A 23,348-nucleotide genomic window follows, 5' to 3' on the forward strand; every position below is an offset into this window, starting at 1 on the left:
GTTTGAGGTCAGCTATGAAGAGAACCCAGGATGCTGCTTTCCCCAACAGAGGGGAGAATGAAGAAAAGAATAAGGTCCAGTCAAACCTTTTCATTCATTCAGACTAAAACCGGGTAACAATGCCCTCAACCTTCTGCTACTTGTCCAATAAGGAGCTTGAGGTTTTAAACCAGCTGTTGTGCAGCCACCACAGGACCGATAGAAAACGTATCGAGTCTCCTGTGGGTCACGTCTTGCAGGAAGTGGGATGTGAACGTGTTTTGACATTTCCACACCCCAGCTTGAAGAACCTGTGTCACTGAATAATTTCTTTTGAAGGCCAGGGACGTAGCTATGCCCCTGACATCATGTGCTCTGGGGCGACGTGACGGAGGAGGGTCTGGATTCAGAGCAACGTCAATGACCCTACGAATCCATGCTGAGATGGTGTTCTTGGTGACCCTCCTCTTGGTCCTTCCTGTGCTGACGAATAGTGCTGGCACACGAGGACGGGCTGAGGCTCTTCTCTTGAGGTACAGCCTCAAACTCCTTACTGGGCATAGTAAGAGATGGTCTGGGTCATCTGTTACAGTACGGAGACTAGAAATCTGGAAGGAGTTGAATCGAGGATCCACTAATCCCGGGTTCTGAGTCTTAGCAATAAACTCAGGGACGAAGCTGAACGTTACCTTTCCCTATCCCCTTGAATAGGCGATGTCGTATGAGAGACCATGAAGTTCGCTGACTCGCTTGGCCGAGGCCAAAGCTAGCAGGAACACCGTCTTCCAAGTCAGGTGGCAATCTGTTGCCTGGCGTAATGGTTCATAGGGAGGTCTCTTAAGAGACCTGAGAACTCGAAAGGAGGTCTCACTTCTGACTGAGGGCAGGTAAGTTCATAACTCCATAAGAGTAGAGAAAGTTCTAGCGATTAAGAAATGTCCATTCCTTTCAGTCTGAAGGCGAGGCTGAAGGCTGAGCAATAGCCTTTCACTGCCGAGACAGATAGGCGCATTTCTTCCCGCAAATACACGAGGAACTCCGCCATTGCTAGAATAGTGGCATTGAGTGGAGAGATACCCCTTCCACGACACCAACCACAGAAGACTTTCCACTTGGCCTGCTAGACTGCTGCTGATGATTTTCGCAGATGTCCAGACATCCTAATCGCAACTTGTTGCGAAAATCCTCTCTCAGAGAGGAGATGCTAGATAGTCTCCAGGCGTGAAGTCATAGCGAAGCTACGGCTTTGTGGAAGATGTTGGCATGTGGTTGTTTGAGTAGATTGTGTCGTGGAGGAAGTTCTCTTGGCGGCTCCGTTAGGAGTTGCAGAAGGTCCGGGAACCATTCCACGTGATGCCATAGCGGAGCTATGAGGGTCATTGAAAGATTGACTGATGTTCTGGTCTTGTTGAGTACCCTCCTCATCAGAAAGAAGAGGGAAAAGGCGTAAACGTTGATGTTGTCCCACCGTTGTTGGAAAGCATCTTGCCAGAGAGCCTTGGGGTCTGGGACTGGGGAACAGTACAGCGGGAGCCTGAAGTTCAGGGCTGTTGCAAAGAGGTCCACAGTCGGAGAACCCCACAAAGTCAGGACTTTGTTGGCTACTAGATGATCCAAAGACCACTCGGTACTCACTATCTGAGATGCTCTGCTCACGTTGTCGGCAAGCACATTCCTTTTGCCCGGAATGAAGCGTGCCAATAGTGGCATCGAGTGGATTTCGGCCCATCTCAGTATCTCTACTGCTAGATGGGATAGTTTTTGCAAAAAAGCACCTCCTTTTTTGTTGATGTATGCCACTACTGTGGTGCTGTCGCCCATCATAACCACATTGTGACTTGCCTGGAACTGTTGAAGGCCCAGAAAGACGGCCTTCATCTCTAGGATATTTATGTGAAGGTACTTCTCTGAGGTCCTGTGGTGCAGCACGTGCCCCCCCCCCCCTCCTTTTTTTTTTTTTGAAGCGTCTGAAAACAGCATCAAATCCGGGGGGAGGACGAGAAGGTCCACTCCCTTTCGTAGATTCTCGTCTGCCACCCACCACTGGAGGTCTGTCAGTTCCGCAGGTCCCATGGGGATCTGGATGTCCGGGGAGTTGTGTGCTTGATTCCACCGGGACTTGAGTCGCCACTGGAGGGATCTCATCCTGAGGCGACCATTGGGAACTAGACGGGCCAGCGATGAAAGGTGACCGAGGAAACGTAGCCACAATTGGGCTGGAAGTTCTTCTCGTCTGAGAAAAGGTCTTGCGTCCTTTCTCAGCCTTGCTATCCTGTCGTCTGATGGGAGGGCTTTGTGGAGAATGGTGTCTACAATCATGCATAAGTATACCAGTCTTTGAGTGGGAAACAGAGAGGACTTCTCGAGATATACCATGATCCCCAGATCCTGGCAAAGTCTCAGAAGTTTGTCTCAGTGTTGAAGAAGGGTTGACACCGAGTCTGCTAGGATTAACCAGTCGTCCAGATAACGGAGGAGACGGATGCCAATCCTGTGTGCCCAAGATTACACTAGGGTAAACACTCTGGTGAAGACTTGTGGTGCTGTAGAAAGACCAAAGCACCGCACCTTGAACTGGTACATTCTGTTGTCTAGGCTGAATCTTAAGTGCTTCCTTGAAGACGGATGGACTGGGATCTGGAAGTACACGTCCTTTAGGTCCAGTGTGCACATGAAGTCTTGCGGTCTTACTGCTAGTCTGACCGTGTCTGTCGTCTCCATGCTGAACAGAGTTTGTTTGACAAACTTGTTCAGAGCTGAGAGGTCGATGACTGGTCTCCAGCCTCCAGATGCCCTCTTTACAAGAAAAAGTCGACTGAAGAAGACTGGGGATCCGTCGAGGACCTCTTGGAGAGCACCCTTCTTCAACAGGGTCTGGACTTCTGCCTGAAGGGCTTGCCCCCTTGCCGATCCCATGGCAAGGGAGTTCAATGACACTGGATTCATCGTCAGGGGAGGTAAAGATGTAATAAATGGGACGCGATAGCCTAGACTGATCACAGAGATTGTCCAGGAATCGGCCCCGAGTTGCTTCCAACTGTTTGCGCAACTTTGTAGACATCTCCCCACTGATGGAAATGCAGGGGTCTGCCTATCCTAGTGTTTGCGGCCTCGGCTGCTCCCTCTAGGATTTTTCCCTGCCTGGAAGACTTTTTGCCTTTCCTGTCTTTAACAAGAAAGGGCTTAGACACCGTTGTCTTCGCTGCAGTTTTTGTCGTCGTTGTGGTCTTGGTTGGACGAGACTGCTGTGGTGCTGGAGGTTTATAGGGCTTAGATGTTAAAGCCCTATGGAGGAGGGAGAGACTTCCTTCACCTCTCAGCAGCATGTTCCACATCCTTAGGCTCAAACAGATGAGACCCCTCTATGGAGGAATGTCTGAGCCTATTGATCTCGACGCTAAGGACATTCTGGTGGAATCTCTCAGGTACTGCATCCCGACGTTTCAAGATAGTATTTGCCCACAAGTTTGAGACTTGGTGGGCAAGAAACTCGATCATGCGAGTACCTTTGAGAAGGAAGGTTTCCAAAGCTTTCCTGGTACATTCCTTGGAGAAATCCTCAGATCGTATCAGGATACCTAAGGTCCCTAACCAGATATCAAGCCACGAAGTAGCTTGCATAACATATTTCGTGACCTTCTCCTGGTTAAGGATCTCGGCTCCCGAGAACGAGACCTGCCGGCTGGAGAGTCGCTCAGAGGGACTCCCCTGGTTAGGTCTTCCAGCGAGTGGTGAAGAGGAAGAGCTGAACTGGGCTCCTCAAGGATCTCGAAGTACCTCCTCTGATGTATGTGAGGAGGTGGGAGGAGCTTGTTCGTGGTACTGGAACGGTTGGAGGAGGACACCTCGTAGAGCTGCTGGGCGATCTTGTCCTTGGTACTCTTCACCCCTTGAGACCAGGGTAGGGCTGCACTGGTCTTAGAGGGTTTTTGACTACCAAAGACGTGGTTTAAGAACATGTCTTTGCCCTCTCGAGGGAGGATCTCTGGGTCGGAAAACCCGTTGAGAACCCTCATTAAAGTCAGAACCTGCCAGAATGCATGTTCTGACTCCTGCTGGTCTCCTCCTGTTGTAGGACTTGCAGCGAAGTCTCCTTCCGTCCCCAAAGGCTCTTCTTGGGGAGAGTCGCGGACATTCCCTGAGTGGCTGGCTGGCTCCATCCTAGCCCTAGTGGAGGACTTTGGCATGGTTTTTGAGTCTTTAGATTCCTTCCAGGGAAGGAGGTAAGACTCCAACATCGATGTGTGTGGCATGTCCCTTCTATTCTCAGACTGCGACGAACTCTCGGCATGAAGAGAGATTTCCTCCAATGGTGCGATGGGGGAAAGTCTCTCTTCGCGTGGTTCCCTAGGTAACGGGAGATCTTCATCCGAAAGGAATGGAGTGTTAGTCTGAGAAACAGGAGGAACTTGCCTCGATGGTCTGAGTGGAGTCAGTTTCGCCCTCGGGGAAGTGACCGCATCCGAAACTCCTCTTTTCCTCTTCAAAGGGGTAGAGGAAGCCATGGCTCCATGCCCTAGATCAGACATGCCAGGCTTAAAAGCCTGGGTTACGGCTCTGATCAAGGCACTGAACCATGGCTGCTGGCTGACAGACGCACTGTCAGACAGACCCCCTGATGGGAAAGGGACCGAAGGTTCCCAGGGAGGAGTTATTGGAATATGACAAATTCGTAGATAATTTGTATTTTTCTTAACTATACAAACCTTAGCTATTTATTACGGGTTATACTTTCAGCGGAGCTGAAATGACGAGCCATTAAAATTTAGAGAGGGTTAACTACCCACACGGCTAGTTAGCGGGGGGTAGGGGAGGGTTGCTTGCTACCGCTCCCGTTCACACACCTGTGATTTAGTTCACTTTGCTGGCGGGCAAGTTTGTATAAATAGCTAAGGTTTGTATAATTAGGAAAAATACAAATTATCTACGAAGTTGTCATTTATTCCGTAATAGAATACAAACCACGCTATTTATTAGGGGTGACTCACCCATTAGGAAGGGTGGACGTCCCTGCCAATCTGGCTTTTCGCTTTACCCGGGGGCTCCTTATCCAAGTATATTAGTACTAAAAAATAAGTCAGTCCCTGCCCTCGGTAAAACCTTGCTACGCAAGGTCCGCAGCCTACGCAAGCTGTGTGATGAGACATGCAGAAGTGTGACTGTCTAGGTAAAGTTATTCAAAGTCTATTGTAGGAAAAACTGATGTAACCAAGACTTTCCCAACACCACCTCCCCAGGGTATGGGGACCCAACAGTATTAGCTTAATACTAGGTACACAAGGAAGCATGGTTTACCTGCAGTGGTTTTAGGTCACCTTATGCAGAGAGGTATGCTGCTTTCCCCACGAGAGGATAGGATGAAGAAAAGAATAAGAGCCACTCAAATCTTTTCATTCACGCAGACTAAAACCGGGTAACAGTGCCCTCAACCTTATGCTACTTGTCCAATAAGGAGCTTGAGGTATACAACCAGCTGTTGTGCAGCCACCACCGGACTGATAGAGATCGTATCGAGTTCCTGTGGGTCACGTCTTGCAGGAGAAAGGTTGTGAAAGTCACCAAGAGCATTCACATCCTTTCTTGTAAAACCTGCATCACAGAGCAATCTGCTAAGAAGGACCAGGGGCATAGCTATGCCCATGACATCGTGAGTCGTCATGTTGAGATGATGTTTTGGTGATCCTCCTTTAGTCTCTCCCAGTGCTGATGACAAGAGGAGGGACCCGGGTGGGCTGTTGCCGTTCTCTTAAGCTAGAGTCTCATACCTTACCCTGGGTACAGTAACGGATAATCTGGATCGTCCATTAACGAGTTGAGACTTGTGTAGGCTCCGTCACCTCTGGAGACTGTGTTTGGCGACATACTCGGGGACGAAACTGAACATTGCCTTTCGCCCGTCTCATTAATGGGCGATGTGGGAAGAGACCATGAAGTTCCTTGACTCGTATGGCTGCTGTCCGAGTGTGTAGGAACATTGTCTTCTTAAACCAGGTGAAAATTTGTTGTCTGGTGGAGTGGAACATAAGGAGGTCTCTTTAGAGATCGGAGAATTTGAACCATGTTCCGAGATAAAGGTCTCAATTGCGACTGGAGAAAGGCAAGTTGTAAGTCGGTATGAGTTAGGAAAGGACTAGTGATGAGAGGATGTCCCTTCCTTTCAGTTTGAAGGTGAAGGATCAAGGTTGAGTGATCATCTTTACCTGTTGAAACTGAATAGGGGGTCTTTCCTCTTGCATATACTCGAGGATTCCGCTATTACTGGAATAGAGGTATCAAGTGGAGAGAGACACTTTCACATGACACCAACCAACAAGACGTTATACTGCCTGGTAGACTGATGCTGAGGAATTCCTCAGCTATCTAGACAACCTTTCTGCAACTTATTGCGAAAAGCCTCTGTGGAAGAGGAGGTACTGGGTAGTCTCCAGGCGTATAATCATAACAAAGTTATAGCTTGTGGTAGGTGTCGAAGTGGGTTGTCTGTGATGTGGAGAGGGTTCTCTTGGAGAGACTATCAGGAGCTGCAAAAGGTTTGGAAACTGTTCTGCGTAATGCCATAGTGGAGCTAGGAGAGTCCTTGAGAGGCTGACCGATGTTCTAGCCTTCTTGAGTGCCCTTCTCCAGACAAAACAGGGACAAGACGTAAACGTCATTGTTGTACCCACCGTTGTTGCCAGAGAGCCTTGGGGTCTAGGGCTGGGGAGCAACGGCAGCCTGAGGTTCAGGAGAGTTGCGAACAGATCCCTAGTTGGAGGACCCCGTAAAGTCGGGACTTTGTCGGCTACAAATTGATCCAAAGACCATTCGGTATACCTTATCTGAGATCTGTGCACAGATTGTCGGCGAGCACATTCTACAAGTCTGGAATGAAGCAGGCTGATAGTGGTACCTAACGGACTTTAGCCCATCTTAGTGTTTATACTGTTAGATGGGAAGAGGCTACGAGCAAGTTCCTTCTTGCTTGCCAATCTGAGCCTCTATGTGGTGTGTGGTGTTGTCGCCCATCACATCACTGAGTGGTCTGTTAGGAACCGATGAGGCTGCTGAAGGACCAGAAAGTTGGCATTCATCTCTTAAAGAGATTTAAGTGAAGGTACTTTCGGACTTTGTCCAGAGGGCTGAGGTCGTGTGGTGCAGCACTATGGTCCCTCCTCTCTTCTTTTGATGTGTTCTAAGCCCAGCACCAAATCAGGGGGGTGGGGAAGGATGAGAAGGTTATACCACTCTGTAGATTCTCGAATGACACCCATCTCTTGAGGTTCGTCCAAACTTCTGGTCCCATGGGGGTCAGAATGTCTGGGGGATCGAGGGCCTGATTCCAGTCAGACTCAAGTCACTCTGGGATGGGAGTTGTTCTCGTTTTTGAGAAGGTTTTGTGGAGATTGGTGTCTAGAATCATTACCACATACACCAGTCTTCTGGGAGGGAAGTAGGGAAGACTTCCGCAGGTTTACCTTGATCACTGGATCTTGGTAAAAAGACTTCAGAAGTTCCGGTGCTAATGCAAGGTTGCCATTGAGTCTGCTAAGGTCAGTCAGTAGTCCAGAAACGGAGGAGACAGAAGCCGATCCTGTGAGACTAGGATGGGTGTAGCGGGAAGACCGAAGCACAGTGCCCTGAACAGGTGTTTCTTGTTTGTCTACACTGAATCTTCCAACCTTCCTAGATGGATGGTTTGGGCCTGGAAGTATGTCCTTTAGGTCCAGAGTGCAAATGAAGACCTGAGGTCTTAGCCCTTGTTCGAACTCCAATATGGTGTGAACATCAACCCAAAGGGACAGCTTGCGGATCCTTTTGCATGGAAGATTGTTGACGCTGGAGTCTTGACACGTGTCGTAAAGGATCAGACGCGATACCCAGTGTAAGAATTCTTTTATTCCTTAGAATAGAATCAATCTGGCGAATGTTAATCAATGGTTAACGGTTGGGTATCGTAGTTACTGTGCAGTTGGAGAATGCTCGCAAGTAGTTCCCTGTCGACAAGCCGTTGATGAGGGTTGTCGAACGTTTGTCGATCACTTTAGTGTGATGGCGAATGGCCAGTAGCGAGAAGTATGTTGTATACTTTCTGATCTAGGAAACTACAGGAAGGGGTTGACTAATAAGTCCGAGTCACGAACTTCTGGCGAATTGCCGATGACCAATGAATCGGTGGTCTGTGAGCCGATGGTGAGTTAAAGATCAGCAAGCTGATTATGGTCCCCCCTGGTTGGTCAGAGATGAGCAAGCTGAAGATGGGCTGGTCAGAGATCAGCGAGCTGAGTTCAATGATTGAAGAAAGATGAGCTGCCCATGAGTGATCTAGTGATCAGCAAGCTGATGACTGGTTATTGACTAGCAATCGGTGATTAGAACGCTAGCAATCGGAGATCGTTAGTCATTGAAGGGACTAGAGGTCAAAGATCAGCGTTGAGCTAGCAATTGGCGATCTGGTGATCGGCGACCTAGCGATCAGAAAACCGTGAACTAGCCATCAGCAAACAGTGATCTAGAGATCAGACTGTTGATGCTTTCCTGTTTGCTGATGGTGGTCTGTCAAGAAAAAAAGAAACTTTAGAAGAGACAGGGACCAAGGATTCCCCGTTTTGATTCCACTTGTAAGATGGAATCTTCGGGATCTAGAATCCTTCTGTGAAGACTCTTCTTTTCCTGGCGGCCATGTTATGCATTTGCGGGGAGAGGAATGGAGCAATGGTGACCTGCCCAAAAAGTTTTAATCCTTTTTTTTCTCCCTATTGCGCGAGTGTGCAGGAGAGTACTGGAGCAATGGCACACAGGAACTTGCTGGTGCTCAGTTTCTGCTGAGAAGCGCAGTTTCCGGTGAATGCGCAGAAGAGCGCTGGAGAGCAGGCAAGCGCTGGCTCTTTGGCAAGAGCTGGCACATTCGATCTGCAAGCGCTGGCTCTTTGGCAAGAGCTGACGCATTGGATCTGCAAGCACTGGGTCTTTGGCAAGAGCTGGCGCATTGGATTTGAGATAGCAACTGCGCAGGAGGGTGCAGAAAAGCGCGGAAGAGCGCTGGTGCGCAGTAAAGCACTGTGTAGTTTTGTGCAGTCTCCCTAGAATGCGCCGAAGCGTGCGACTGGTTGCGCAAGGGCGGGTGCATTGGTGCGCATGTGAGAGAGTACTATTGGTGCACGCGGAAGGCTTTGGAGCGCGCATACACGCGCGGAAGACCGTTGGTGCGTGCACGTGGTAGGTTGGCAGGTCAGCTGGCAGGACGATCAGGAACTGGACATCCACCGATGGCAACCGAGAAAGGTCCATAGAAGAGTCCAGGATCACCCGACTGGAACACCAGAAGGAGCCCAGTATGCCACTGCTCTTGTTCCTAGGCTCTCTTGGAAGGGACCTCATCTTCGTAAGGGAAAGGCCAAAGTCGGCGTGCTGATCAGGAGCTGCCATAGTAGCAGGAGAACAGGACTGTGACAGCATAGGGGATAGCAGATTCCACAAGAACGAACGGCTCTGCTCTTCTACGTCGGCTGTCTTAACCAAACGAACAAGTACGGAAACGCTAGCTGATAAATATAAAATTATGAAAGAAAAAACTCCCTCAGAAGGAGCCTCTAATCCGCGGACGGGAAGAACAGAAACATACGAAGGACTGCACACTCCCTTTGCCAGCCAACATCGTTGGGAGAAGGAGAGTGGCAGCATAAGAACTGTAAATAAAATAATTACAATTAAATAATTCAGCTGACGAAACAAACTACTCAGGAGTACCACTCAACCCTCCCGCGGGAAATGGGTTCCCTGAGGGGGAGCGGACAAGTTGGAAGTTATGCATTCCCTCCACCGGCTAAAAATGGCCGTTGGCCCATCGCCACATGAAGAAAACCATTCAGAAGCGCAACCTAACCCGCGAACGGGAAATGGGTTCCCCTGCAGAGGATCTGCCGGCCGCCCACGTAACAAGGGAGAGTGGCGTTATCAGTGAGAAAGAGGAAGACCGAAGTCAGGCTCCGTGATGGCCACAAGCAGTCTTTCTCCAAGAACTAGTAGGGGGAGAGCGACATCAACATTCATACAGAGAAGTAGTACAGTGCTGTATCCCAACGATGACAACTCCCCTGCGGAGGAAGCCGACTCACTCGGAAGCCACCAGTTTCTGGGTTATTCGTCATCCAAGTTGGGAAGATTGTAAGAGAAGGTTCTTCGCCCTTGAAAACCTCCCGCACTACGCTGTCACGCAAACAGCAATATTCACTGTAAAGAAAAGCTTAAAATATATATAAAAACATTACAGTACAAGAATGTTTTTATATATAAAGTATATAAAAAAGAAGATTAAGAAAAAATGTCAAAAAGCCAGTAAGCTGGAGTAGGAAACGTCTCTCCCAGCCAAAAGCAAAGTGGGGTTCACAGCTCCGGTGTGTGACTGAACGGGATGGCTACTACCCCGACACCACCACCCGCTAACTAGCGGGTGGGTGATTAACCATTGCTAAAAGTCTTATGGCTCGTCTTTCAGATTCGCCGAACGTAATATCCCCTATAAATAGCGTTGGTTTGTATTAGTGAAGGAACTAAGGACTTTTTAAGCTTTAGACCAACTGCTTTTAATTGTAAACCAGTTAATAGGTTTTGATGGGAGAGAAAGACCACATGTTTACTGAGCCAAAATAAAAAGTGACGTTTCTTTACCAGTGCTTTTGTGAGCGGGATAGTTGGTCTACACCCGCTACCCCCTTCTGCTAACTAGCAAGGGGTAGTTATACCTGGCAAAAACTTAAGGGGTGGTTTCAGCTCTTGCTAAAATAATACTCCTATGTAAAGATCGTAAGGTTTGTATCTAGTGTCGGAAAAAATATTAATTCAGTCTATGCAGTATATTAAGACACATGTACAATACTGTACAATATTTCTCAAAATTAAATTTAATTTCAGGTGCGGATCCTAACGAGACAAATCATGATGGACTCACGGCTCTTCATCAGTGCTGCATAGATGGATCCTTAGATATGGTGACACTTTTGGTAAAAAATGGAGCAAATGTCAACATCAAAGACAGAGACCTATGGACACCTCTTCATGCCGCTGCTACATGCGGTCACTTCAAAATTGTAAGTTTCCTTATAAAAGCTGGTGCTGATCTGACCGCTATAAATGGAGATGGAGATATGCCACATGATATAGCCGAAGATGAAGTCATGCAACAGTACTTGGAAAATGAAATAGCTAAGATTGGACTGACAGAGAAAGATATTAACAACATTCAGAATGCTTCTCACTCACATATTTTGGCTGATGTCAACCATGTTTTAATCAGTGGGGGAGACCTGAATCAACCCCTAGATCAAGGAGGCACATTTCTTCACATAGCCATTGCAAATGGTTATAATGATATAGTTAATTTATTACTGAGAGAGGGAGCATCTGTTTCAGTACGAGATGAAGATGGATGGGAACCTATTCATGTCGCAGCCTACTGGGGTAACGAAGAAGCTCTTGATCTACTTGCCAACCATGATGATATTGATATAAGGTCAACAACAGACAATGGAGAAACACCATACGACCTATGTGAAGATCATGATGTTAAACTCCGCATTCTACAGATAATGGGCGATGTATCTCAGAAATATGGCTCCGTCAAAACATACACAACTCCGTATCTGCTGTCATCCATTCACAAGGAAAGTAGTTTCAGTGGAAGTGATGATGAAATGACCAGCCACTTCGATGACTCTGAAGAGACTGTAACTGATACCTTGACTTTCATCATTAATGAAGAACAAACCATTTCTCAGAAGGCAGATAATGATAACATTTATGAAATAGCAGGTATTGATGATGAAGAGATACAGGAGACTTTGCAAGATAATAGTCCAAAGGATGAAACTTCATGTACCATTCTCAACCTGGAAGCATCTGAGTTTTCTGAGAGAAGGAATTCTGTTAAAGAAGCAAAACACTTAGCGCCAATAAAACGAGCCAATAGTATGGAAAGACACCAACACCACCCACGTGACACAGACAAATTACACAACGGAAATGAGAACAATATACATGAAACACCTACAGATAACATACTTGATTTATTATCCACTTTAAATGATCCTACTTCACAGGGTATTATCTCTATGGACGATGACGATGATAATGATAATGATTTTGAAAGTATCACAGCATATCCAAAGGGGATTGCAAATCCTCTATATGTCAAAGCAAATACGCAAGACGATAAACAAATACACGTAACAGATGGCAAACAAAATTATGCAATAACAAACCATAAGCCACTTCCTAAATCATCAAATGTTCAAGGTCTCTCTGAGACAGGGCAAACTGCCTCACCAGTAATCAAACACTCCAAACCCAGGGCACCAATACCACTTCAAGAAAAAAGACATCAATTTGCTGAGATTTCTGAAACTGAAAATAAACCTGAAGTACGAGAAGATGTACCATACCTTGTAAGACAAAATGCTGCTTCATCATTAATGACTTCAGGACACCACCAACAACCAACGTTTACCGAAACAAACAATAACATGTTCAGGAAAAACACCGTATCCAATAAGACAACACTTATTGATCTGAAGAAACAACGTCAAGCAGCAAGGATGATGCAAAAAGTAAACCTGGAGGCAGACAACAAAACTACCACAACACAATCTACATTTTATAATGTTTCTGAAATTTACGATCCTCCTCCTAGTCCTACAATGATTCGCTATCACTTCAGAATGAGTGAGGAAGAGTTTCATGGCAAAAATTTTATTAGAGAAAAGAAATGTATTTTAATGTAAATGGATTCTGATTTTTTACTTATAAAGTCAATTTATATGTTATTTCATATCACACTTTGATTAAAAATCTGAAATCCATCCTAAATTTCTGAGTTCATGCCAAAATTAATGAAAATAACTAGCAGCCTCTTTTATACAGAATCTTAGATAAATACGATTCATAATATACAGTATCACCACCAAACTCAACTCGTGTATAAGCTTATGTACCATGTTAAGTTAGAAGTTACAGCAGATCAAGCTTTCCTCATGAGCCTCTTCTTTACAAGCAGTAATTTTTACCATGAGATCTGCAGTACCATTAACTATGATGTTTTATGGTGTAAACATAGTTATAATGCTAAAAACGTCATTATAATGCCTTATGATGCTTTAATCACTAAATTATAACTTGAATATGTACTTAATCTTCATAAATTATTTACTTTACTGTTGCCATGTAATTGCAGTAATACTGTACTCTTTTTCAAAGAATTAAATTTCAAATGTGTAATGTAGTCACTGGTTACTTTGAGATTGATAAAAGTTGCTTTTCCTAAGCTACAATGGGGAGCACAAAAGACATGCTGTCCTTTAAAAGTGATATCACTTATTGATTCGCTCACTTTTATACCAGTTTCTGACTTTTCTCAATTATGTAAAACCTCTCACTTATCCTCCTTATTCCAAACTGCCTCTTGACTTCACTTATTTTGACAAAAATTATTTCTTTTTATATTTGCTTTCTGTTCTCATCAGACAGTCCATATTGTTAATAGCACTACAAATATAAAAACTTGATTTTCACTGTCAAGTGTATTGTAAATATAAATTTTTCTTTAAATGTCAATGTATTCTGTGCAGCGAAGTGCAATAAATACTTTTTGCTTATCTTTTTTTATACACATGGTTTAAAACTTTTTCTCTAAAATTTCATAATCATAACAGTAATGTATAAAAAGGCTCTTCTATCATTAATCAAATTTCTCAACACAAACTCAGAAATTAATCACAATTTACCTTACTGTATTTCCATGCAGGATATTCTAGTCACAATGAACTGTTATATCAGACATAAAGAGATCCCTACTACACATATTCAGACCCTTATATACCATTGCATATCAACTCTACATTCTGTTCTGCATCAAAACTGACCAGAACGAGTGTGCAGATTGGAGGAAGATAATTACATTTTTGGGCTCTAGCCATGTTGTCCTGATGGAAGTTCCTATTAGTAGCTTCCTAAGGGATATATGTACTATAGTGATATTCCCAGAGAATTTTACCTTTAGGTCTCCAGAATTCTAACTCCTGGCGCGAATATCATTAAAATTTCTCTCAAGGATATCGCATAATATCAAGGGACGTATTTTTGACACGCCACATAGCAATCTGCACCCCGAATAGCGTTTACGCTTCGAGGGGAAAAGTGGCAAAATTAGAAGGGGAGCCGTATCAAAACTGCATAGAGTTGTGTTCAGCCCATCAAAGTACCCCAGACATGCTCATGGTCTTGGCCAAAATGCATATGGCCACCTTAGTAAAAGACCTTTATGCCTTTATGAAGGCTAGGAAAACCTGTAGAGAGTTTGTGTTCGCTGCCGCAACAGTGAAACACGAAACCAGGAAGCTGATATCTTCCAACATCTGGGGTAGAGACCTCTTTCTAAAAAAGGTAGTTAGAGAGGTGATTAAAAAGGCCACCACAGAGAACATAGGACTTCTCCAAAAGTGATTCATCTTTTCAAAGAGAAACTCTTCCACAGATGTGGGTCCCCAACCTAAAAGGAAGACGGAAAAGTCTAGAAATTTTCTTCGGGCTGTTCAACAACATCCCACAGTTACGATGACCGCGGTGCCACAGGCAAGCGGTCGAATATGTAAACCTTCTGATCAGGCGAAGCAGAGACACTTCTGGTAGGAGGGAGGTTCCTTCAGGACGCTGGACCTTCGATCCTTGGGTCCAAGGCCTAATCAAGATGGGACTAGGATGGAAAAGAGATATGCCTCCACCATTATTTCCTCAACTCTTCCTACACTCCAACCCCCTCCTGGAAGAGTATACCTTAGAGTTCTAGAGCATACAGGTGGTAAGGAAAGTATAGTCCATCGAATTCCGGGGAAGGCTGTTTGGTGTTCACAAGAACAACTCAAGAAAACTCAGAGTCATTCTGGACTTGTCGCCACTCAACAAGTTCAAATAAAACAGCAAGTTCAGAATGTTAATCCTTCTGAACATAAGGACCTTATTTCAAAAATGGGTGTTCGCAGTCTTGTCAGACCTGAAAGATGTCTATTGGCAGCTTCCAGTCAGTCACCCCCTCTCCTCCTACCTAAGATTCAAGTTACAGAGGATAACGTATGTCCCAGAAAAGATACTTGTCGGACTAAACACAGTCGTAAGTATCATCACGGGATTGGCGGACACAGTCACGCAAAAACCAAGCCTAGAAATGGTTCAGGCAACAATGTACCTGGACGAAAGGCTGGGGTGGGCAGCACCCAAAATGGCTGGTCTATGAGCATCCAAGGAAGTGTTCCGGTTCCCAAAACATCGGGGATGCAAGATAAGCTTCAAGAAGTCTCGATTCTCTCCAGCTCAAAGGCTTCAATGGTTAAAAAACCATTGAAACCTATGGTCACACCAACTCTCCTTTCCCTTGGGGATGTAAAAGGAGATCGCAGGGTCAGTCAAGAGACTATGGTAATCAGTCAGGATTCCAAGACGCCGATCCCATGGCAAGGGATCTCAACGACACTGGATTCGCTGTCAGGGGAGGTAGAGATGCTATGAACGGGACGCGATATCCCTGACTGATTATGGAAATCGTCCAGGAATCGGCCCCGAGTTGCTGCCACCTGTTTGCACAAATTTGTAGGCATCCACCCACTGGTGGACATGCAGGGGGACTGCCACTCCTAGCGTTTGCGGCCTATGCCGCTCCCTCTAGCATTCTTTTCTCCCCTGGAGGACTCTTTGCCTTTCTTGTCCTTGACAGGAATGGGCTTAGACACCGTTGTCTTCGCTGCAGCTGCCGGTTTCGTGCTCTTGGTAGATGTTAAAGCCCTATGTAGGAGAGAGTCCTGGTTGGACTTCCTCCAACTCTCAGCTGCCTGCTCCACGTCCTTAGGCTCGAACAAGTTCTTCCCCAAGATGGAAGAATGTCTGAGTCTGCTGATGTCGGTACTGGGGACTTTCTGGTGGAATCTCTCAGACACTGAATTTCGACGTTTCAAGATGGTATTAGCCCACAAGTTCGAGACTTGGTGGGCTCGAAACTCGATTGTACGAGTGCCTGAGAGTAGAAAGGTCTCCATGGCCTTCCTGGTACTCTCCTTGGACAAGTCCTCAGATCGTAACAGGATGCCCAGAGACCTTAGCCAGATGTCCAGCCACGAAGTTGCCTGCATGGCACACTTCCCCACTTTCTCCTGACTAAGGATCTCCGTTGCCGAAAATGACACTTGCTGGTTGGAGTCTCTCTCTAAAGGGACTCCCCTGGTAAGCTCTTCCAAGGAGTGGTGTAGGGGAAGAACTAAACAAGTCTCCTCCATGATGTCAAAGTACCTCCTCTGATGGACACGAGGAGGCGGGAGGAACTTGTTACTGATGCTGGATAGGCTGGAGGAGGCAAGCTCGGAGAGCTGGCCTTCGACCTTGTCTCTGACCTCTTAACCCCTTGAGACCAGGGCAAAGCCGCACTGGCCCTTGAGGGTTTTTGAGTACCGAAGACTCGGTCCAAGACCGTGTCCTTGCCCTCACGAGGGGGAATCTCTGGATCCGCAAACCCATTGAGATTCCTCGTAAGGGTCAGAACCTGCCAGAACGCATGCTCTGATTCCTGTGGCTCCCCTCCTGAAGGGCTAGCAGCGAAGTCTCCCGTCCCCAAAGGCTCTTCTTGGGGGGACTCGTGGACGTTCTCTGAGGGCTTGGCTGGCTCCGGTCTAATCCTTGAGGATGACTTCGGCAAAGTCTTAGAGTCCTTCGACTCCCTCCCGGGAGGGATGCAGTACTCCAACCGTGATGGTGGGAGGCTCTTCTCCACCCCTACCCGAGAAGACTTCCCAGCGCGAGGTGGGGTTTCCCCCATTGGTGCGATGGGGGAAACCTCACCTCGCGTGACTCCCCTGAGGACGGGAAATCTTCGTCCAAAGGGGAGGGAGAGAAAGTCTGGGGGGGGTGAGGAGGCCTTCCTCAGAGACTTCCGAGGAGTCAGCTTCGCCCTTGGAGAAGTTACCACGTCAGATACTCCTCTCTTAGTCTTCAGGGGAGAAGAAGCTGCCAATGATTTGTGGCCCAGATCAGAGAAAACAGGCTTAAAAGCCTGCAAGACTGCTCTGACGAGGGACCCAAACCATGGCTGCTGACTGACCGCTGCGCTGTCAGAAACTCCCTCTGGAGGGAAGGGGATCGTTCGATCCCTAGGAGGAGTTACCAAAGGATGGTCTGCCTGAAAAGAAGGAGAAATGTCCCTGGACCTATCCGGAATCCTCCCTCCCTCCGGCGAGCACGCCGTTCTGCGCTTGCGGGGGGGGGGGGGGGGACGTGACGATGATGACCTGGCCGCGCATTGTCCTGCAGCTTCACGTGTGGGATCACGCTGGCGTTCGCGCGATGGGATTTGCCCTGGGTCGCGCGCGGGCGAATGTTGGCGCGCGAGGGCGATGGCGAGGGCGCGCGCGGGCTGGAGATGGCAGAGGGCGCGCAGAAGGCTGGATGAGCGCGCGCGCAGGATCTGGCTGAAGAGCCCGTGAGGGCGATAACGTTGGGCGTGCGTGCGCAGGAGATATATCCCTTGCGCGGGCGCGCACATCTGGCTGTGTTGGTGGGCGCGCAGGGCGCGCGTGTGCATTCTCGTGGGCGCGCGTTGGAGACTGCGCGCCAGGTGAAGAATGGAGCGCAGGCAGGGTCCGATGGCGCGTTGGTGAGCGCTGGCGAGCAGGGGAAGAGATTATCTTCCCCATTGCGCCCAGATCAGAAGATCGTGGGCGCGCAGGAGATCGTTAGTGCGCAGGCGAGCGCTGGCTCGCAGGCGAGCACTGGCGCGCAGGCGAGATGCTAATTTTGCCTTTAATTGATTATTTAAATTGACAAAACAATGTTAATGTATTCCTAACAGTTTTTTTTTTTTTTCATTCACAAATAAATATCTTTTTTATTTTTATGAAGACTGAAATTTATTCCAATTCCTTACACCATGATGTCCCTTTCTCAGCCACTCTTTTTTAATCTTTCTAAGGAGTCATTTATCATAATTTTTTCCTCCCACACTGTCTTGTTGTCAGTATAAAAAAATTCTTTCCCTTTCACCTAATGTTCTGATATTTTTTTCCCAAGTTTAAAACCATCTTACCTAAAGAATATAGAGCTATACCTATTAATGCTGCTAACTTCTCAGAAATGAATCAACGATCATCTTACGCGTTTATTCAGCCCAAGGCAAGGGAAGATAAGAAGGAAGTAAGATTCTAGCTGGGTCCCCTTGCCTAGTATAAATCAAGGGGTGGTGCCCAGTGTTCCGTTCTCTTGACCTGTTACTTAGGTTTTTGGGTATTCCACCATTGTATATTTGTCGTGTAGTGAACGTTGGGTTGTGGTCGGCATTCGGACACTAGGCAGTTCAAGTGCTACCTTTGGCTACAGTCCACAAACCACTACACTGTGGAAAGACCAAAGCACAGCACCTTGAACTGGTACATTCTGTTGTCTAGGCTGAATCTTAAGTACTTCCTTGAAGACAGATGGACTGGGATCTGGAAGCACGCGTCCTTTAAGTCCAGTGTGCACATGAAGTCTTGCGGTCTTACTGCTAGTCTGACCGTGTCTGCCGTCTCCATGCTGAACAGAGTTTGTTTGACAAACTTATTCAGAGCTGAGAGGTCAATGACTGGTCTCCAGCCTCCAGACGCCTTCTTTACAAGAAAGAGTCGACTGAAGAAGCCTGGGGATCCGTCGACGACCTCTTGGAGAGCGCCCTTCTTCAACAGGGTCTGGACTTCTGCCCGAAGGGCTTGCCCTCTTGCCGATCCCAAGGCAAGGGAGCTCAATGACACTGGATTCGTCGTCAGGGAAGGTAGAGATGTTATGAACGGGACGCGATATCCTAGACTGATCACGGAGATTGTCCAGGAATCGGCCCCGAGTTGCTTCCACCTCTTTGAGCAACTTTGTAGGCATCCCCCCACTGCTGGAAATACAGGGGGGCTGCCTATCCTAGCGTTTGTGGCCTCAACTGCTCCCTCTAGGATTTTTGCCTCCCCTGGAGGACTTTTTGCCTTTCCTTTCTTTGACAGGAAAGGGCTTAGACACCAATGTCTTCGCTGCTGTTGTCGTCATAGTGGTCTTGACTGGACGGGACTCCTGTGGTGCTGGAGGCTTATAGGGCTTGGATGTTAAAGCCCTATGAAGGAGGGAGTCTTGATGAGACTTCCTACACCTCTCAGCGGCATGTTCCACATCCTTAGGCTCGAACAGGAGGAATGTCTGAGCCTATTGATCTCGGCGCTAGGGATCTTCTGATGGAATCTCTCAGCTACTGCATCCCGACGTTTCAGGATGGTATTTGCCCAAAAGTTCGATATTTGGTGGGCCAAAAACTTAATCGTGCGAGTACCTGAGAAAGGAAGGTTTCCATAGCAATCCTGGTACATTCCTTGGAAAAGTCCTCAGAACGTATCAGGATTATCCTAAGGTCCCCAACCAGATATCGAGCCACGAAGTGGCTTGCATAGCACACTTCGCAACTTTCTCCTGGTTGAGGATCTCAGCTGCCGAGAATGAGACCTGACGGTTGGAGAGTCTCTCAAGAGGGACTCCCCTGGTTAGCTCTTCCAGCGAGTGGTTAAGTGGAAGAGCTAGACAAGGCTCCTCTAGGATCTCGAAGTACCTCCTCTGCTATACGCGAGGAGGTGGGAAGAGCTTGTTGGTGGTACCGGAATGGTTGGAGGAGGACATCTCAGAGAGCTGTTGTGAGATCTTATCCCTGGTACTCTTAACCACTTGAGACCAGGGCAGGGCTGCACTGGTCTTAGAGGGTTTTTGAGTACCAAAGACGCGGTCTAAGAACGTGTCTTTGCCTTCTCGAGGAGGGATCTCTGGGTTGGAAAACCCATTGAGAGCCCTCATTAGAGTCAGAACTTGCTAAAACGCATGTTCTGACTCTTGCTGGTCTCCTCCTGCTGTAGGACTTGCAGCGAAGTCTCCTTCTATCCCCAAAGGCTCTTCTTGGGGAGAGTCGCGGACATTCCCTGAGCGGCTAGTTGGCTCCATCCTAGTCCTAGTAGAGGAATTAGGCAATGTTTTGGAGTCTTTAGATTCCTTCCTGGGAAGGATATAAGACTCCAACATTGACGAGTGTGGCATGTTCCTTCCAATCCCTGACTGAGTAGAACCCTCAGCACGAAGAGAGGTTTCCTCCATTGGTGCGATGGGGAAAAGTCTCTCGTCACGTGATTCCCTTGGAGACGGGATATCTTCGTCCGAAAGGGAAGGAGAGGCAGTCTCAGGAATAGAAGGAACCTGCCTCGAAGGTCTGTGGGGAGTCAGTTTCGCCCTTGGGGAAGTGACCGCGTCTGGAACTCCTCTTTTTCTCTTCAAAGGGGTAGAATAAGCCATGGTTCTGTGTCCCAATTCAGAGAAGACAGACTTGAAAGCCTGAGCTACGGCTCTGATCAGGACACCGAACCAGGGCTGTTGGCCGACAGACGCGCTGTCAGATATACCCTTTGAAGGGAAAGGGATTGAAGGATCCCTGGGAGGAGTCACTAACATTGGTGGGTTCGTCTGTGGTAGCTTTGGGATCCTGGACCCCTCTGGAAGTTTCCCACAATGCACGGTGGCATGCGCTTGCGGGGAGGGGAATAAGGCGATGGCGATCTTGTCGTACGTTGTTTAGTAGTCTCGCGCGCGGGAGGATATTGGCGCTCGCGCGAGGGAGAATAATGGCGCTCGCGCGAGGGAGAATAATGGCGCTCGCGCGAGGGAGAATAATGGCGCTCGCGCGAGGGAGAATAATGGCGCTCGTAGAATATTGGGGTTCGCACGAGGGCGGGTCCCGGGGCTCGCGCGAGGGCGGGTCCCGGGGCTCGCGGGAGGGCGGGTCCCGGGGCTCGCGCGAGGGCGGGTCCCGGGGCTCGCGGGAGGGCGGGTCCCGGGGCTCGCGCGAGGGCGGGTCCCGGGGCTCGCGCGAGGGCGGGTCCCGGGCCTCGCGCGAGGGCGGGTCCCGGGCCTCGCGCGAGGGCGGGTCTCGGGGCTCACGCGAGTCGCGCGAGGGGTTAGTCCCGGGGCTCGCGCGAGGGGGAGTCTCGGGGCTCGCGCGAGGGGGAGTCCCGGGGCTCGCGCGAGGGGGAGTCTCGGGGCTCGCGCGAGGGGGAGTCCCAGGGCTCGCGCGAGGGGGAGTCTCGGGGCTCGCGCGAGGGGGAGTCCCGGGGCTCGCGCGAGGGGGAGTCCCGGGGCTCGAGCGAGGGCGAGTCTCGGGGCTCGCGCGAGGGCGAATCTCGGGGCTCGCGCGAGGGCGAATCTCGGGCCTCGCGCGAGGGAGAATATCGGGGCTCGCACGCGGGAGACTGGTGGCGCGCGGGCGCTCAGGATTATTACGAAGAGTGCGCAGCCGTAGGGCGCGCGTCTGTGCCAGCCGTAGGGAGCGTGCGCGCAGGAGAAGTTCCCTAGCGCGCGGGCGCGCAATGGATTCATGTGGGGCGCGCGGGAGAATGTTGGCGCGCATCCCTCGGAGAAGATGGACGAGCGTGCGCAGGGCGCGTAGGATTGTGCGCAGCATGGCGCGCAGGAGAGTTAGATGTTGGGCGCGTATGCGCGCGGGCAGGAGAACGTTGGCGCACAGGAGAGCGCTGGCGCGTAGGGGAGTGCTGGCGTGCAGGAGAGCGCCATTACGCAGGAGATTGATGGCGCGCAGGTAGTTTGCGCGCAGGTGAGTGTTGGAGTGCAGATGGGCACGGGCGAGTAGGAGACTGTTGGCGCGTGGGCGCAGTTTGCACAGGGCGCTCAGGAGAACGTCGGCGCATATGTGCATGAGGGCGCGCATAGCGCGTGATGGAGCTATGCTCCTGTTGGAGCGTACGCTCTTGATGCCCTATGTTAGAATTATGATGAATATCCGCGCGTAGTGATGGGGCCTGGCGAGCTACTAAAGAGCGCTCGTCAGGTCTCGTGGGCGCGTAGCGAGTATGTTGTTGGCACACAACAGCACGCTTGGGTGGAGCCATGTTAGGCCCATGTAGAAACGGTGATGGCAGGTCGGCAGGTCTGTCAGGTGGTAGGTCGACGTGTACTTTAAAAGGACGACCTTCTACCAAAGGAGATCGCGAACGTTCTGCAGAGAGGTCCAGGACCAATGCAGGAGCAGTGACGGATGATTGGTCTAGAGGCTCCTCTGCGGGGGACTGCATTGAAGATGTTGAACCAAAGAGGCGCCTCCTCACCGCAGGTGAAGGAAGGCCTCTATGGCGAAGAGGATGGCGAGCCTTCTGACGAATGCGCCCTCTGGGAGCCGTTGGATCAGCAAGCTGACCTTCTGCAGTCCTCCAAAGAGGAGTCTCTGTAAGTGAGCTCCCCCGAGGGAGAGAAACACAAGCAGGAGAGACTGACGATGGACTTAGTTTCCCCCTCGTAGGTTGAACAGGAACGGGAGAAACTAAGCCGTCAGCTACCGTAGAGTTTGGAGTGGAAGAGATGGGTGAGACCGCATTGGATACCTCTGACACCACAACGTTGACAAGAGACAGAGGATCAACCTCTGACGGTGACGACGAATGCTTGACAGCAGCACCCAATCGGATGTAGTTAAGCAAAACCTCCTTGGAGGGCAAACCCGTAACCCCCAAGGAGGACCAAAGCTGAAATAGGGAGGTTAGTGACATATCCTCCCCTGGGGGGAGAGGTGGAGCTGCTTCGCCAGGGGAAGCAACATCATCTCTCGAGCCCCAAGGTTAGTTAACAATACATCGGTCTACGCTACCACTCGACGGTCTCTCGAAAGAGACCGACCGAGTGGGAGCTTCGGAGGAGGTTTGGGCAACGGAGGAAGAGGCCTTGGGATTATCTCCTTTCGAAGCAACCTTCGAAGGAGAAATATCCCGTTTGGACTTTCGTTGTCGCAAAAACCTCTCCCACTGGGAGGCAGACCACTCCCTACACTTGTTGTTACTATCACACCGTTGGCCCCTACAAGAAGGACAAAGGGAGTGAGGATCAGTCTCGACCGCCGACATGAATGTTCCACAGGGGCGGTCAGGAAACCCAGGGCAGGTGCGCATGATCGCAGAGGCCAACTTTACACATACAGAACTAGAAAAAGGAAAGAACAAAAGCAATTAAATGGCTGCCAATATGACAGCCAGGATGAGAGCGGACACGTACGACCACCATCTGAGCCGAGAGCAAAGTGAGCTCAAGCACAGGTGTGTGTGTGTGTGTGGGGGGGGGGGGGGGGGGGTTAGCAAGCAACTCTCCCCTACCCCCACTAACTAGCGGTATGGGTAGTATACCCTCGTTAAAAATTAATGGCTTGTCATTTCAGCTACGCCGAAAGTAAAACCCCTATTATATAGCGTGGTTTGTATTCCAGTTACGGTACAAATACAAATTACCTCCGAATTTGTCATTTGTTCTGTAAC

General features: G+C 49.0%; 2 protein-coding genes across 2 annotated transcripts in view; one reads left to right on the plus strand and one right to left on the minus strand.

The window, feature by feature from the left end:
* The window catches only part of LOC137616451 (protein phosphatase 1 regulatory inhibitor subunit 16B-like), a 35,915-nt gene extending 22,311 nt beyond the window's left edge, over nucleotides 1–13,604 (plus strand). The window contains exon 2 of the mRNA XM_068346227.1: nucleotides 10,870–13,604. Coding sequence (XP_068202328.1) covers nucleotides 10,870–12,734 — 1,865 coding nt within the window. The 3' untranslated portion in view covers nucleotides 12,735–13,604. The remainder of the gene's footprint in view (nucleotides 1–10,869) is intronic.
* LOC137616452 (cation-dependent mannose-6-phosphate receptor-like) overlaps nucleotides 1–23,348 on the minus strand; it is a 144,041-nt gene that overhangs the window by 112,545 nt on the left and 8,148 nt on the right. The window lies entirely within an intron of this gene.

Source organism: Palaemon carinicauda, chromosome 22 (assembly GCF_036898095.1).
Source record: "Palaemon carinicauda isolate YSFRI2023 chromosome 22, ASM3689809v2, whole genome shotgun sequence".
NCBI classification, from domain to species: Eukaryota; Metazoa; Arthropoda; class Malacostraca; order Decapoda; family Palaemonidae; genus Palaemon; species Palaemon carinicauda.